The sequence below is a fragment of the Pseudopipra pipra genome, chromosome 6 (assembly GCF_036250125.1).
Source record: "Pseudopipra pipra isolate bDixPip1 chromosome 6, bDixPip1.hap1, whole genome shotgun sequence".
In the NCBI taxonomy this organism is placed as follows: domain Eukaryota; kingdom Metazoa; phylum Chordata; class Aves; order Passeriformes; family Pipridae; genus Pseudopipra; species Pseudopipra pipra.
Window position 1 is genome coordinate 18,127,983 of NC_087554.1, and position 16,019 is coordinate 18,144,001.

Consider the following 16,019-nt stretch of genomic DNA (forward strand, 5'->3'; position numbering starts at 1 on the left):
ACAGCTTGGGCTAAACCAGGAGGCTCTTCACGGGAATTCACTGTTAGATCGTGACTAGCATTTGCTTTCTTGGGGTACTGATGACCCCCAAAGCGACCGCACCCCTGCACAAGACGGGACAGCCCAGCCGGCGGCTCTGCCCCAGGGGCTCGGTCGGGATATGGCGTCGCTCCCGCGGCTCCCGGCCCGCTCGGAGCGCCAGCCTTGAGCCACAGCCGGCGCCGCTCGCTCAGCCCGCCCCGCCATGTTGGCGCGGCCCCGAGCCGGCGGGGCGGTGCCGCCCGCCCGCACTTCCGCGGCGGCGGCGGGCGGTACGTGGTGTCCGCGGGCCGGGCGGGCAGGGCCGGGCGGCGCGGCCGTGCTGCGGCGGCGTGGGGGCCCTCGGCAGTGCCGCAGCCGGCTGGGGGGAGACACGGCACCGGGGGCGGCCAGCGCAGCCCCACCGGGTCTGAGCTCGGGGGAGGCCGCGGCGGGGCCGGCGCTGCCATAGCGGGCGTGCAGCTGCCGGGGGAGCTTTGGTGTCTCAAGATTCAGACGAGTGGGGGAGCCAATTCTGACCGTCAAAGTAGAGCTATCTTACAAGAGGAAAGGGTTTAATGTTTGCACAGGTTAGAAACGGATTTATCCTCGCTCTTCACTCCCCGCTATAGCTTTTATTGATTTCATTTAAAAACGCATCATCAGCGTGCCTCCTGGTCTTTCTTTACTAAGTGATGCGGGCTCCTTCTGCAGCTGTAAGAAGAATCTAATACAGTACAGTGCCAGCCTCCAAGATTATTTAGTTTCTTTGGTTGCTTATTTTGGACAGCCTAAATCTATGGCAGCTTTTCTCCCTTTTAAAAATAAAGATGCATTTAAAATAGCTGACTAAAAGTATATTATCTCAGATGGAGACTGGGGTTAAACAACATTTGTGACCTGGCTAAAAGAGAAACCTGACCTTCAGATCAGTTTGTCAAAAGATGTTTTAAACTTTAAATTGTCAATAGTACCAGTTGAACAAGGACACAGATAGTCTTCAATTCTGGTTGCATTTTGCAATGATAAAGGAGATAAACAAGAATGCCAAGCAAATACAGTTTTACTGAGATTAGTTAGTTCAAGAAGAGTTTAAAAATGGTGGTGAATTTGCAGAAGAAAAACTTGATGAGGATTTCGTTTTGTAAAGCTTGCAAAATTCATGCTTATAGTTTCCATAAAGCACATTTGACTAATTCATCTTCATGTATTAGAGTGATGCCATCTACTTAAATTTCACTAAACTGATGTTGTTAAAGAACAAATTATTAGAATAAGTTTCCAACCAAGAGTCAGAAACCGTTTTGTGACAGGCTCAGTGCCTTCTATAAATTTGGAGTGGATGTTGTGTTGACAATAGTTGGCGGATGGATACAATCATGTCAAGGAAATGAGCACATTTTGATGTCTAATTGGAGTTCAGTAATGGTTTTTTAAACTTCAGCTCTTCAGCTGTTAGACATTATCTTCTTTGCAGGGAAGCGGATGCAGTTGCTAATTGTTTTTGAAAGTGAAAGCAGACACCTCCAAATCAATATATATGAGCTTCTGGAAGAATTGCTATCCTGTCCAAATAGCTAAGACTCGTATTGACTATTCAGGATCTCAGTTGTTCTTCCCTGAAGTAGTTTACAGATCTTGCCAAGCTAGGTGGAACACAGGAGATGATATCAAGAGCAATCTGGTTTTCTGATTTTTTAGGATATGGAAAACAAGGAGGTTACCAGTGACCTTGAAGTCAAAGTAGAGGCATAACACCTTAATTATTAATAATAGTGAATTTCAAACTGTATAGCAATTTAGCTCTTATCCTGCCCTCTGGATCCAAGAAATATTAGGAGGCTTTCTGCTTTTATTTTGCAGTCTTTACAAGATTTGATTAAAGCCTTCAAATAATTTTGTACATGAGGTTTTTGATACTTTGTGTTCTTTGGTGATAGTGACATCGGGTTTTTTTAAGCACTTTTGCTGCCATCATTCTTCTGCTTTGTTCCCTACTCATGTATTCCTCGCTTTTTCGGCAGAATCTCTAACTCCTACAATAAATACCTTTACTTTTTAAAACCTCACTGCTAAGCCAGAGACATCCAAATGTGAGTAAGTTTATTGGGTTGTTGATCTGATCTCTACATTATCCCTGCTATTTCATTAAGTACATTTGCACTGAACCTTTAAGGTTCCTTCTACCACAGTAGTCTTTTAGAATGTTCAATCTGCTGTTATGGGATTCCTCACCTGGTGTTTTATACAGAAACAAAATACTCAAACTTTGAGCAGCACTTCTTATCAGTGTGAACAGGACAAGTATTGTAAATATGACTTGTAGAAATGAGCTTGTAAGTCTTTAAAGTGAGTGGTAGAGTAACAGAGGAAGCAAGATAATTTAAGTGTAACAAAACCTCAGAAAATTGTGAAAAACATAACCTTTTTTCTTGTCCATCGGGATCTCATAATTATGAGAAGCAACCAGAATATCTAGAGCCACTAGTTTATTATACACAAAAGTATATAGTCCCAGTTTGATACTTCCACTATTAGTAACAGATTGCTTTTCATTCTGTTATTTTACTTCTTTTGCCCTGTTTTCTCTAATGCTTAGTATTTTTTCTCTGTTTTCTTCTTATTCACTGCTGGGAATTAGGCTGGAAAACCAGTGCTACATATGAGTGGGGAGAGGTTGAAAAACAAGCTCTGGCTGTATTTGTTTATTCTGGTTTTTTTGTAAAGTCTTTCCTCTTAGAGAAGTAAGGTGTGATAGATAAATAGCACAGAACAGAACTGTTCTCTACTAATTCTCAATTCCTGTTCACAGAGATTTGAACCCTTATGTTTTCAGGGAAAGAGAAACTTACCATGAGGAAAAACACCATGAGGCTTCTCTGTACTTCACTTTCTCTTACCATGATTTGCTGGCTATCTGAAGGTACCTTGTCAAAAACAGATGCAAAGAAAGGCACTACAAAAAAACTGGAAGAAAAGGTAAGAGAAATAACAGAAATGCTTGTCTTATCTAACATGCACAGTGAACTAATTGAACTTTGGTAAATGGACTCTACTTCTGTGAGAACAGTGTTAATGCATTTCCGTTGAAGCTTGTGCTCACAAATAAGACTCTTTGAAACTGTCCTCTTCTTCAGCTTTTTTAAATGTCACAAATGGTTCACTCCTTAAACCAATATGATGTAGACTTCTGGAGCTCTATCCTCCATGCAAGCTGCAGAAGCAGGAAGTTTTTGTCCCCTCAGGAAACGTACTTCCACCCCTTTGGAAGGCGGGGTGGGGAACAGTAATTTGGGCCAAGAGCACTAGATCATTTACTAGTGTAATGGAGCCTTGCCAGTGGGAAGGCTGTATCCTGTTAGAAGAGTTTGAAGAACCTTCTAAGCAGCAACTCCTTTGCAGGCAGAAATTATTCAGAGTCCCCCAGTAATCAGTGCAAGCAGAGCCAACATGCTGAAGTCTCTCCAGGTGCTGAGCATGTTATTGTTTCCTAACATTATGGATATACATCTCTCATTGTTTGTGTTACTTGCTTCCTCAACACCTACCATGAGGAAAATCTAGTCTGCAGTAGTGAGGATAATACAAAGAGTTAAGACAGGTCATATCTCTAAATTCCTTATGCTGAATCAATGGGCGGTTATTGTGTACTCACCATGCACACCTTATTAGGTGTTCCCACTCTTTTTGTCTGCTAAAACTACTTGTGCTGGTTTAGTTGAAGCATCTTCCCTAAGGAAAGGTGTTTAAAACCTTGACCTTCAGTAAATACAATGCAGCATTCTCAGACTAAAACATAACAAGTTGAAAAGTTGTCTTCAAATTCTTGCTTAAGAAGTCCTAACCTTTTTTTATTATTTTAGGGGTAACATGGCAGAAAGCATCGGCCAAAGAGTAGAACACCATCGGCTGTCATGAATGATGTTCTTTAATCTTACCATGTCTTGATTTTTTTTTTGTGTTTGTATGCTTTTTGCCTTCCAAACAAACTAAGTTTACTGAGGATGACAAATCATTTCTGAGGACTTGAACGTTTCAGTTTTAAATCAAACTGCTCTGCATCCTTTTAAATGGAGTGCTCAGAGTTTAATGAAGTGATTTGTTATTTTGTTGTGTTTAAAGTATGTTGCCATTGAAAGTGTTTATTTCATGTAACTGATAATTGTCTTCTCTTCACAGATGCTGCATTCTGATAAAAATGTACAGGACCGGGGACTGGTAGTTGTGGATCCAAAAGCAAAGGATATAATACGGGAACATAGAAGTTATTGCTCCAAGAAGATGAAGGAAAGACATTTCTCAGGAGATGTTCTGGGGTATATTACTCCTGTAAGTTGATACAACAAATAAAATTCATGCTTTGAATGGGTATGCAGCAGAATGTGTTATCCTGGAAGCTTGCATGCCTGCTTTAGAAGCATTTTTATAATAACGAGAACTGCTGGTCAAACACAGTCAAATAACCAGAGGATTATTTGAGAGCTGGCTTGGGGTTCCGGTGGTCTCAAACCCTTGTTCTCTCATCTGTCTCTTGGAGGATGTCTAGGTCATGTTGTTTTTCTTCTCACTGTTGTTGAGGAATACACTCAGTGCTGGTAGCTGGGTGTGCAGCTGCAGTGTGAGCTGCAGGTTGTGCCCTGGGTGGGAGGAAATGGTGGCAGCTCGTGCTGACCCTTTGCATCACGAAGAGCACGGGGACTTGTGGCACCCAGGTGACCAGGCACTCAAATGCAGCAGGAGTTGATGACTCAGCAGGAAGACCCTAAACTGTCATGGCCATAGACTGTGGGAGTACAAAATCCTAGGGATTCCTTTTTTGGGGGTCCTGTCATAATTAAATTGCTTTAAGGATCCAGACATCTGAGTCTCTGCTGTGGGAAGCTCAGGGCTGAACTGGTAGGAAAACTGGTCTGACTGTGAGTGTGGGGTGTGCAGGGAGACAGATGGGCACCTGTCAGTCACTGGAACTGCCTGATGTGAAGGGGCCTCAGTCCCAGGAGTGAAAGTCTGAGGTGGTGGGAGTGTGACTCCTAGGGTGACTCCTGAGTGGTCAGACAGCAGAGTTTCCTTAAGATTGGTTGTAACAGTGATGATAGTATTCTCTTGTTGCTGATGAACCAGGTGAAGTTGTAGCGAAGTCAGAACAAGAGGGCTACTAAGTGTCCTCACTCTGCAGCTGTCATCTTGAATCTTCTAAATCAACAGCTAACAACTATATGCTGCTATGGAACTGATCTCCTTTGCTGTCCTGTCTTACTATTATTCAAAACATTCTTTCTTGAATAATAGATGTTTCATCCTTTTGTTTAGAAGGATGGTTTTCACCTGTTTCAGTCTTACACAACTCAAAAGAGAAATAGATGCCCTATAAATTTTCAACTTTTTTAAGTTCTATTGAACATAAGTACAGAGTCTGTAAATTCAAAACTGTGTTGGAGCCTACATTCAAGTTTCTGTAGCTAAGAATTAGCACAATTTGCACAATTTGTCTTTCATGTAGCTACCAGAGTTTCCAGAGTACTTCCTTATTTAAGGAAAAATAATATCCCAGAAGGTTTCTTCAAATGAACAAATAGAGATCTAGCAGATAATTACATTTGTGTGAAAGAGTTTATATTGGTCAAAAGTAAAGTGTATATCTTGCTTCTGAGTCTCTTTTTTTTTTCTCACTTGTTTTTCAAGTGGAACAACCATGGCTATGACATTGCTAAAATATTTGGGAACAAATTTACACTAATCTCACCAGTTTGGTTACAAGTGAAAAGGAAAGGGAAGGAAATGTTCCAGTTCACCGGGCTCCATGATGCTGATAAAGGTATTATTTTCTTTTCCTTTGAATATGAATTGCAGTATTGTTGCAGACTACGTGGTTTTTGCTGGCTCTGCCTCATGGTGAAGTACTTTCATCCGTTCCATTTCTTTGAGAGTTTTTTTCAGAGTGAACTTCTTTCTGTCCCCATCTGCTACCACAATCTCCTTCCCAAGTGGAAAGATTGGCTTTTCCACTGGGCTACAAAGCCCCTCTTAAAAAATGGAAGGGGCAAAGAGTCTGTATAGGTAGAAATAGTCTTTGCTGTTTGCGCTGTGCAGTTTTTTACCTGTTGTGGGTTTTGGTTGGGTTTTTTTTTTCTTTGCAAGAAACCTTTAGGTGAGTTTGTTTTGGAAATGGAACCTAAATTTAATTTGAAGAGAAGTTTTTCCTTCATTGTCAAGAAACTGGCAGCAAGTTCAAATTTGAGCTAGAATGTACTAGATTATGGTTTTGAACTTGATTGAATGTGGAATTTCATTTGAAACAGCTATGATTCTTACCATGTTAGTGCCTACTAACAAATTCATCCTAGTCAATGACTGCCAAGAGGAGTGGATGGGACACTTTAAAGTACCATCAGAAAAAAACCCAAAACATTACTCCCAAGTGATGCTTGGTGACTCCAAAAGTGTTGTTCTGAGAAGGCAATAAGGTAGTTTCCATAGTGAGGCAGAACTAAGCAGCAGGGAGGGGCTGGGTAGGGACTATTGTAAGACTGTAGTAAAGCTGTGGTGCAGGTTAATAGCTTTAAATTCTGGTTTTGTCTGTGTTGATTGTGAACTATTAGTCAGTGTCAGAAATATACGTATAATGAATCTATGCTACTTTATTTGAAGAATGCTTGAAAATATATCATCATTGTCAACATCATTTGTATTTTAAGAGTTGTCTTAATTAATGCTGTTTGACAGGCTGGATGAAAGTTGTCAGGAAAACCTCCAAAAACATCAAAATAGGTAAGCCTCTGTTTTGTGTTTATTTGCTTGCTTTCTTACCTTCTTTAACTGCTAGCAGAGCAAAGGAAGGCTTTGTTCCAGGTGTGTATGGGAGAAAGGGAGGTTACCTTAGCACAGTCTGAGAAGAAAAATAAAAGCAGCTAACTACAGATAGTTAGGTAACTGAAATGTTGACCTTCTTGATGCCTTAATGTTTTGCCTTAACCTCTTGTCTCTGGATAAGTCTTGGTTCACAGGGTCCTCACTGGAGGGATACTTAGTAATAACATTGTATGCCTCCCCCGGGGAAAGCAGTCTTCAAACTTGTTGCTCAGGGTTCTGTGTAGTTAAAAAGAAAAAAAAAATCAAAATCTGAATCAATCAGACTTTCCTGCATGATAGTAGAAAAGTCCTGCTTCGTCTGTTCTCCCCTTGAAGCTGGGAATTCATGGGATGTGCTACAGTGTGTGTCTTTAGGGAAAACAGCAAACATCACTATAGAGATTCTACTGTGCCAGACTTCTTACATCTGTCTACAGCAAGAATTCTGTGGAAATGTGAAACACTTGTTGATTCAGAAGGGAGTATGAAGTTTGAAATGCATTAGAAAAATTGAATGCTCAGTCAGATATTTTGAAGTACTTCAGCTGCCAGAGTACAAAACCTTTGAAATCTCTCTATACCCTTCTAAAATACTGGTTTACGTCCTTGGTAGGTAGAAAGGGCTTAGACATAGCTCCATAAGAGTTGTTGGCTTTTCCAGTGGGCATAATTTTTGACTCTTCCAACAACAATTTTCCTGACTGTCTAATTTTTTAATGTTTTGTGTTTTTAGAAAAAGAAATTATATGAGCTCAAGTGCCTACTTTTCCCAGAATTAAAAATTTGCCATAGGGCCTTGAGATGAGTAGAAGAGTGAAGTTATACAGGGTTGAGTACAAAAGAGTAAATTAGAGGTGAACTTTTTTACCTCGTTATTGTGGTAGAAGAGATACACAACTTACAGATTGCTGTCTAATATTGGTGCTTTACTTGGGGCCCTAAGTGGTAGTTCAGTTAAGGTAGTTCAATCAAGTGAAGGTGTCTTTTCTTAAAACTTGCATAAGTGTCACCTTTAACTAAACTTAAAATGAAGAAGAATGTTCTACAATGTCAATTTATCTGTGCTGCTGAAGCTGGTCAGAGTGAAAGAGCAATGATCTTAGTCATGGGATGTGATGTTTACTGGTATCTCTGCTTCTATCTGCTGTATTCTGGTTCTGCATAATTTTTCCAGTGTATTTAATAAATTCTTAATTTTCACTACTGATTGATGGCTTTGCTTGATAGTGCCTCGAATTTTGTTTGATGGCTGGACTTATCAGGACTTTGAGAGTGTTTTTGGCAGTGAAGATGAGATAGAGGAGCTTTCCAAGAACATGGTTCTGCTAGCCAAGGTGAAAAGACTTTTTATGATACTTATAAAATAGTATGTGATGATATTTGATTCCTTTTGTAATGGATGTTTTCTCATTTCTAGTGATTTTATATTCTACAAAACAAAATTCTGCTCAAAACAATAACAAGGTGGGATTCTTAATAGTGTGTTCTAGTATGTGTCCAGTTCCTGTAAATGTGAAGTGTAGCATGTTTAAGTGCAGTTAAATACAAGTCTAACATGAGATTACATAACCCTGATCAAGATAACCCCTTGTTCAGTTATTATTGACAGCTGCAATGGTGACCTTTGCCTGCTATAAATTGCCTTCTTTTACATTTCTATTAAAAATGTAATTATTAAGCAGGGGCTGAACTGCTTAGTGGCATTTTCTGATAGCAGAAAAAGGATCATGGGTGCAATGAATGCTGTTTTTCTGTACAGGAGTGCACTCAAGCCTAGTGGCTAAGGAGCCACTTTTAATACCAAGAATAACTCCCTGGATGTCTGTTATTGAACAGTTTTACTCAGGTCTGATAAACCAGTTTCCTCAAAATATCAAGAGGCTGGGGAGAGGAGGATAAATTCTTTAAGGGAATGGTTACTGTTTGCTAAGGTTTTCTTATCTAATGGCTTTAGAGCTATGGATGTGTAGGACTAGACAAGTTGCACCCAAAAGACATTCAGCTTTGGTGCTTGATTCATGACAGCCTTCCTAATTAGTGTCAGAATAAGATTTCTCACTTGCTACATGATGTAAAGAAATCTTACTGTGCTCTGAGGAAGATGAATGTAGAGCTAAACTGAGTAGTTTCTTAAAATTTGTAACCAGTACATCAATTTTAGGTTCTCAATAACAGTTGACTTCTTAAGGAGGTCAAGTCAAGTACAACAGTATCCTTGATCATGCTTAGCATAAATTATCACCAGTGAGATTAATTGTGGGAAATATTTGGAATCATATCTATGCCAAATTAGCATTTACATCTTTAGGCTTAAGAGCTAATGAGTTTTTTTCACCAATATACAAGTAAATGTGCGTGAAATGATTTGCTTAACAATCAATTGTTTAATTAATACCTGAATTTACTCAGTCCAATTTTGGTTTATTCTGTAAGAGTAGAACTCACAGATAACTAATAGAGATTTTCAACTTTTGCATGTTTGTTAAATAATTTGTGCTTCTCTTGGACTTCTTCATGAAGTTAAAGGTGAAGCTGGTATAAGAATACAAAACATGTTCAACCTGTTAATAATATAAGAAAAACTACAGAACTGTGCTTTGATAGTGTATTATCATCTCTGATAGAAACATAATGAAAAGCATGGTTATTAACTGTATATTGTTGTCAAATCTCTTTATTTAGAATGAAAATTTTGATGGTTTTGTAGTTGAAGTTTGGAGTCAGCTGGGAAATCAAAAGCAAACGTGAGTATGAGTCTCTAGGATGCAATTCCTAAAAATCTTTCAAAGCATCTTTTTAATTTGTCCGTGTTGAATTGAATTTGTCTTTATAAATAAATACACTTCATTCTAGAACAACTAAAGATTCTTCTGCTTATCTTAGAAAGAAATAGAAGAGTTCACTCTATATGAACTTAAGGATTACATAATAAACTTCATAATGGATTTAGCAGCCCACATTAGCCTTTCATGTTTGAGTTTTGCATGATGTTACTGTTGTACCGGGGTGAAGAGGGTGCCTCAGTTGCACAGGCACATGTTGCCTCTGGCCTTTATCGTACCATTGACTGGTTTGGGTTACTGGGTGAAGCTTGGAAGTGTGCAGTGCTTTGATAGGAAACCTTCCAAACCTTTATAGAGATCTTTTAGACATCTTGAAGCTAAAAACAAAATCCCCGACCTGAAGTAAATCTAGGGAGAAACTGCTTCCAGTTCCTCCAAGCACAGTGTATTTTAAACTTTGGAGTAGTTGATCTACCTTTTGGTAGCTCTGCTATGAAGTTTCAGCAAGTCTGCATTTATTGTATCTGCTAAAACTAGAGGGCTTATGTATATTAAACTGTTTCCTGACATATTCTAATCTGTTTTGCTTGAGCAAAAGCCCCTTGACTGTTTTAACAACTTGAACAGAGTCAAGGTAAGGCAAGCTACATACTTCTGCTTTGTGAGGAAAAGGCAGAATATGAAATGAATTATTCGGTGCAGCAATCTGAAGATTTTGTGTTAGTTTCTGAGGAAATTCAGGCATCCATTTCCCTAAAGCACAGTATTTTTACCAGATCTCTCTTGCCTAAATGTCTGGGGGAATGTAGTTTAAAGATAGCTGCACAGAATGCAGACTTCATTGTGGAAGATTTCACCTTTCAAATATGGTTACTTTGTTATCCTGTTTAGGGCAAATGTTGCTGACTGAGGCATATAAGTTACTTCTCTAACTGAGTGTTGTTAACAGTCCTACCTTACACTTGGGAACAAAAAATTGGAACTGCAGAATCTTTGTAGCTTTGTCGGGACTCTGCCAGTTGCACTAGAATGAGTAATCCTTAAGCTAGATGCTCTTGCTCATAATTAGGTAATTTGCCAGGTTGTTCCTAAGAGTTGATCCCTATAATGAGCTCTGAACCTATTGCAGTGTCTTAATAAGACAGACAAGAAGGTGATTTCAGCAATTAGTAACTGCCAGCCAGAAGCTGGGAGCAGTGGGCATTTTATCTACTGTGCTTACCTGTAAAATTGATGCTTTTCCTGTTAGTTAACACAGATGTAAGACAGACTATGTAACTGTGATTTTAAGACTCACTGAAGATCACTTTAAGCACAGTGGTATGAAAGTGCTGTATTGCAAATGACATACAGAAGCAAAACATACTTTTCTATTAGCTCCAGGATGAGTTTATTTGTGGTATGGTAAAAATGTTGCTCTCTGCCAAGAGTAATGCTTATCTAAAACAGTGTTGTTTGTCCCACCTTGTGTGATAAAAACTGTACAAGAGGAGGTGCTACTGTTGAGTTGCTTTAGCCTTCAGTACCTGAGTGTTATTCAGGTAAAGCACCACTTACATATTCACTGTCTATCTGTTATTGATAGGAAGGATTGGGAAGTTTTTCCATAACTTCAGAGAAGGAGAGGGTTATTCTCATACAGTAGAGTGGTAACTGCATCCTTTACTCTGAGGCAGTAATGTGGCCACCTGTGAACAACACTTTAGAATTATCCTAACATAAAATGGGTAAGATTGTTTGGTACAAAAACATAAATAGAAACAGAAGCTAGGAATTGCAAATTTTCCTCCATTTCAAGACCAGTTTTGATTTAAATGATTCATTGTAAACTCCTCTGTGGGTTTTTCCTCCCTTTATTTCCACTTTCCTAGAAATGGTTAGAGTGTTTAAGTTGCACAATGCCTTAGGTTGGGCTTGCCTCCTCAGAGAGGCATTCTGAATAAGGCTAATGTAGACAGAAAGCTGTCTGAAGGTAGGCTCGTGTGTGCAGTAGCAGCTGTTTTATAAAAGTAGGAGAATCGCATCATTACATGGAAATTTTGTCTCATGATGCTTCTAAGTTATGGGACCAGTGTCTTCATTTTGAGGTTGTCTGTTTGCCTGTCACTTGCTTTAAAACTGGATGGCCCAGGTGTTTTCCCTATCAATGTCGTTTGGAGTGAACAGCTGCTTTGAGCAGATCTTAAGGGACAGAATTAAGTGAACTTAGCACCTTGGCAAGCCTGTATTTTTATTGCACACTGAGTGCCGTTACTTTGGGATCTGTTAATTTTCTTTTGAGTAGCAGAGCAGAATTATTTCTGATAAACGGGTAAGCATGGATGGTCTTTTGCTTCCATTGTCACTGTCGAAAGAGTTGCAGCAGCCCAATGCCCCCTTTAGCCCACAGAGTGGCAGTGTTGTAACGTGAGTCATGCCTGATCTTCCTTCAGGTTGTCTCTCGAAAGTGACAAACATCAACAGTAAAGCACGTTCTTAAGCTTGGAAGGCTGGGAGTTAGTTGACAGGTAGGTGTCAGCACAGAGATAAAGCCTAATCCTTTGGAAATGTGAAGTGTTCATAGAAAAGTATTTGTGTATGCTCCAAATAAAGCATCTGTCTTAACTGTTAGGTACAGTGTAGGCTTTCATGATTCAGATCCTTCAAGGTCAAACACCTGAAAGTAGCTTAACCTACTTCTGGGTAAAGGCAAACAGATAGTTTGCCTTCAGATTAGTTTCAGAGCAGTCTGACAATATAAGAAGACCTTCCTGGCTAATACAGTTTATTCATATTATTTAAAGTGAACATGTTTTAGCTTAAAAATAAAAGAAAAAATCAGATTTTTTTTCCCCTGAAATACAAGGAATAGTCTCACATAAGCAAGTGGCAATAAGTTATTGAAACTCAACCCAGGTGCATAAAATAGATGGGGATATGCTGCAGCTTCCAGCTTGCCTTACAAAATGTTAGAGCCATAGTGTGGATCTAAGGGAAAATATTTCACAGGGAATCATTATGGTGTTCATTTTTCAAAACCTAAAGTAAGTGGATTTCTAGCTATAAAATTAATAAAATGGCACTCAATATATTTCATATATCTTTTTGAAGGGAAAGCTATGGAAATTATTCCTGTTATGTTTTTAACAGTGTTATGGAGAAGGTCTATGATCCTGTCCAATGCTCTGCCTTAGTGGTGCAGGACCATTTAATATAGTACAAGTTTCTTTATCCCTGTCTGTATCTTTAAAATTACTAGAGAGGTGGGTTTGCTCATGGAACTTTTGTGCCTGATAAGGTGTTTCAGCTCCTGAATGAGTATCCACCCATGTCACAATGTGCAGTGAGACTTTTTAGCACAGTGCATCTCAAAGCAGGTGAGTCTGCAAAAGAAACTGAAAACCTGAAAATTAGTGTTCTAACTCACTAATAAATTGGGTTATGATTTAAATACTACTTCATATATCAGAAAGGTGGATTAACTGAAGCTGAAGCTCTCTGCTCAATAGACCTCAGCTGAGCAAGTGTCTCCATGAGATACCTTTTTCAGTAGCTGAACCTGAATATTGGACGGACATCTTCATAACACATGCTCTCCCTGTTGTCTTGATGTTGGGGCTTGAAACACTGAATTCCCTAAAGACTTTGTGACAATTAAATTCTGTCAGTATCTTCATGTAACAAGGTAACAGTGTTAGCTCTTCTGTAACACATAAATCCTATGACCAGTCTCCTTAAGAACCTGTGATCGCTGAGAATTTTTAAAATGAGGTAAATTTAGACACTCCTCTGTCAGCCCTTTGCATGTTTCTAGGAAACCTTTATTTTTTTGGATACTCACTTCAGCTTTATAAATGAGTGAAAATTATTCCTTCAAGGCCTGAGGAATTATCTAAAAAGGGCCTTCAGTTTCCTATTTATTCTAGCTGGCATTAGAGGTAAGGTGAAATGTTGCTAAGAAGTTATGTTGCTGGCATCCACTAAGACATGAAATTCTGTGGTTTCAGTCTCACTATGAATCTTCTGTTTTATGTCTTCTTAATCAGAACTAACTTAATCTGGTTTGGTTTATTTTCAAGAACAAAAAATTTTCCAACCGTTCTGATTTGGTCTTAGGAATTGTTCTGTAGTGCGCAACAGACTAATGTCTTAAATTATATCAATCTTTTGTGCTGCTTTCTTTTGCATATTCATTTAAATGTTGATTTTACCAACAGTATCAATTTTTATAAGAGAATTATATGCCTAAATATAGTTGCCTGGTTTCATGTGAGATACCCTAAGCAGCCTGCTCTCTGGCTGTTCATGCAGGGTCCTCGATGCCTGGAGTCTTACACAACAACCCTGTATGCATGCTTTTTGTACTTTCAGATGTATAAAATGACATTGAGTTCTTCTATTTAGGTTCTTAGATTTAGAAATACCCACTGTCTATCTGAAGAACCTAAATTGTCTTGATACATGTGTGTGAACCTGTTTTGGGGTCTTTATACTGACTTGTTTGGGTTCCTGTAGGCATCTAATACAGATACTTTGAAGTACCCTCTATAGCACTGGTGCCTGCTTCTTCTCTGTGATTTCTGGGTCTAAAACTATTAATATACAAATCACGGGGACATCAAGTTTAATGTGAGATGAAGGATTGCATCTAACTGATGCTGCTTCCTGTCATGCCAACAATCATTGCACAGTGAAAAAGTATTCAGCTACCTGCCTCTTACTCTAACATATAGGAGATTGATTTCCTAATAAAAATCTAAATGAGCCAAGATATCCTATGCAGATACCTCAATTCCAATGTGTTTTGTTGCTTCTTATAGTTTAAACCTGCTTTTTAGTTAAATAACTGTCTTTTTTTCCTAAAACTTTCTTACCTGATTTTCCAATAAAATATTCCAAGTTATTCATCCTGTGGCATTTAAGTTTAGAAATGTACATGGTAGAAATATTGAGAGACCTGAGTAAGCAAAGGCTCTCCTGCTTGTTTAGTTAATAACTGGCCCAGGACCATGTCTAACTTGCTAATCTCATTGTGGGTTTGCCGGGTGGTTTTTTTTCTCCAGACCTGGGTTGTGAAAAAGGCATGAATGTACTCATCAGAGTCTCACAGCCTACATAAAAATGCACACAATATTCTGATCAGTCCAGCTTTAGTTGACAGATGGCACTGCCATCACCTGGAATCAATCTGAAAAACGTGATTTTTTGTCACCACATGCTGCAGGCACTTGGTATCATGCAGAAGATGACCTTCAGACATCTTATTAACGTTGGTAGGAATATAAGGGGAAAAAGCTCTTCTGGCAATTGTATCCTTCATGTTAGTCCCTGAAAAGTTAATCTATTAATCAAAGATTTACCATAATTCACTCCAGTTTCTTGGTATTAACTAGGCAATGAAATGGCAGGAAAGGGCATTTTCTTCTTCGACTGGACAGCTTTATTTTGTCCAATTTTCTTGACAAGGCATAAATTTTAGGGAGTACTGACTACCAGCTTGTGCAAAAAGGTGACTGAAATTGGTAAGTTGCAGAGTTCTGAAGGGCCATGTAACTGAAGGGAAGGATATAACAGCCTTACATGTCTTCTGCAAAGCTTTTCAAATGCATCTACAGCCCATTCTTGTGCACTGAAGCAAACTGTACTACAAGATGTCCAAAACATGATAGACCAGCAATTCTCAAAAAAGTGATTTCTGTAAAAATAAGCTTCCCATGAGCTTTGGGTGATGAAAATTCAGAGATCTACATACTCTGTAGGGGAGAAGGTACTTTGAAATCATGAACACTTGGAAAATTGACCTACCAAATGGTAGTGCTAAGAGAAGGCCTAAAATAGTAGGAATGAAGTAGACCTTAATTAGCTCAAGATAGAAACTTAAAGCTGCCAATATTTTAGTACCTGCTTTGAAGTTAAACTTGGCTATGGTGAAGTCTCTGGTAAATATTTAATGAAGCTTTTTTAGGAAGATTGATTCTATTCCTACTTTCCTGTACCTCATTAGAATGTTTAAAATGTCAGTAGCTTTTCTTTCAAAGTTACCAATGGTAACATTGGAGAACATTGTGTTTAAACCACTGGAAAGCACTGTTGGGACACAGTAAAGTTTTAATTTATAGCACAGTAAATGAACATTCTTCTATTGCTCTTTGGGGGAGAGGGGAAGCCTGCACATTTTATTTACATAATTTGTCTTGGCCGACACATGGAAGTGAGCCTAAATTAAGTCTTTAACTATTAATCCTGCCTGATTTGCTAAAAAGGTTTCAGGGCCCAGAGACATGGCTTGACAGGGTAGTGAGTGGATATTAATCTGGGTTTCTTGAGCAAAAATCTAAAGTTGTCCAGCTACCCCTTTTCTTCTTGCTTTCCACAAGTTCAAGGTAATTA

At 38.9% G+C, this 16,019-nt stretch overlaps 1 protein-coding gene across 5 annotated transcripts in view; it reads left to right on the plus strand.

Moving 5' to 3' along the window:
- CHID1 (chitinase domain containing 1) overlaps positions 1-16,019 on the plus strand; it is a 104,435-nt gene that overhangs the window by 3,975 nt on the left and 84,441 nt on the right. Inside the window, exons 1-7 of one of the 5 annotated variants that reach the window (XM_064657611.1) lie at positions 214-311; positions 2,855-2,997; positions 4,198-4,347; positions 5,701-5,833; positions 6,742-6,786; positions 8,095-8,201; positions 9,550-9,611. In XM_064657611.1, the coding sequence (XP_064513681.1) occupies positions 245-311; positions 2,855-2,997; positions 4,198-4,347; positions 5,701-5,833; positions 6,742-6,786; positions 8,095-8,201; positions 9,550-9,611 (707 nt within the window). In that variant the 5' untranslated portion in view covers positions 214-244. Of the gene's footprint in view, positions 1-213; positions 312-385; positions 609-2,036; positions 2,116-2,854; positions 2,998-4,197; positions 4,348-5,700; positions 5,834-6,741; positions 6,787-8,094; positions 8,202-9,549; positions 9,612-16,019 lie in introns of those variants that run through there. The other 4 variants (XM_064657607.1, XM_064657608.1, XM_064657610.1 and 1 more) reach the window with 4 other exon arrangements.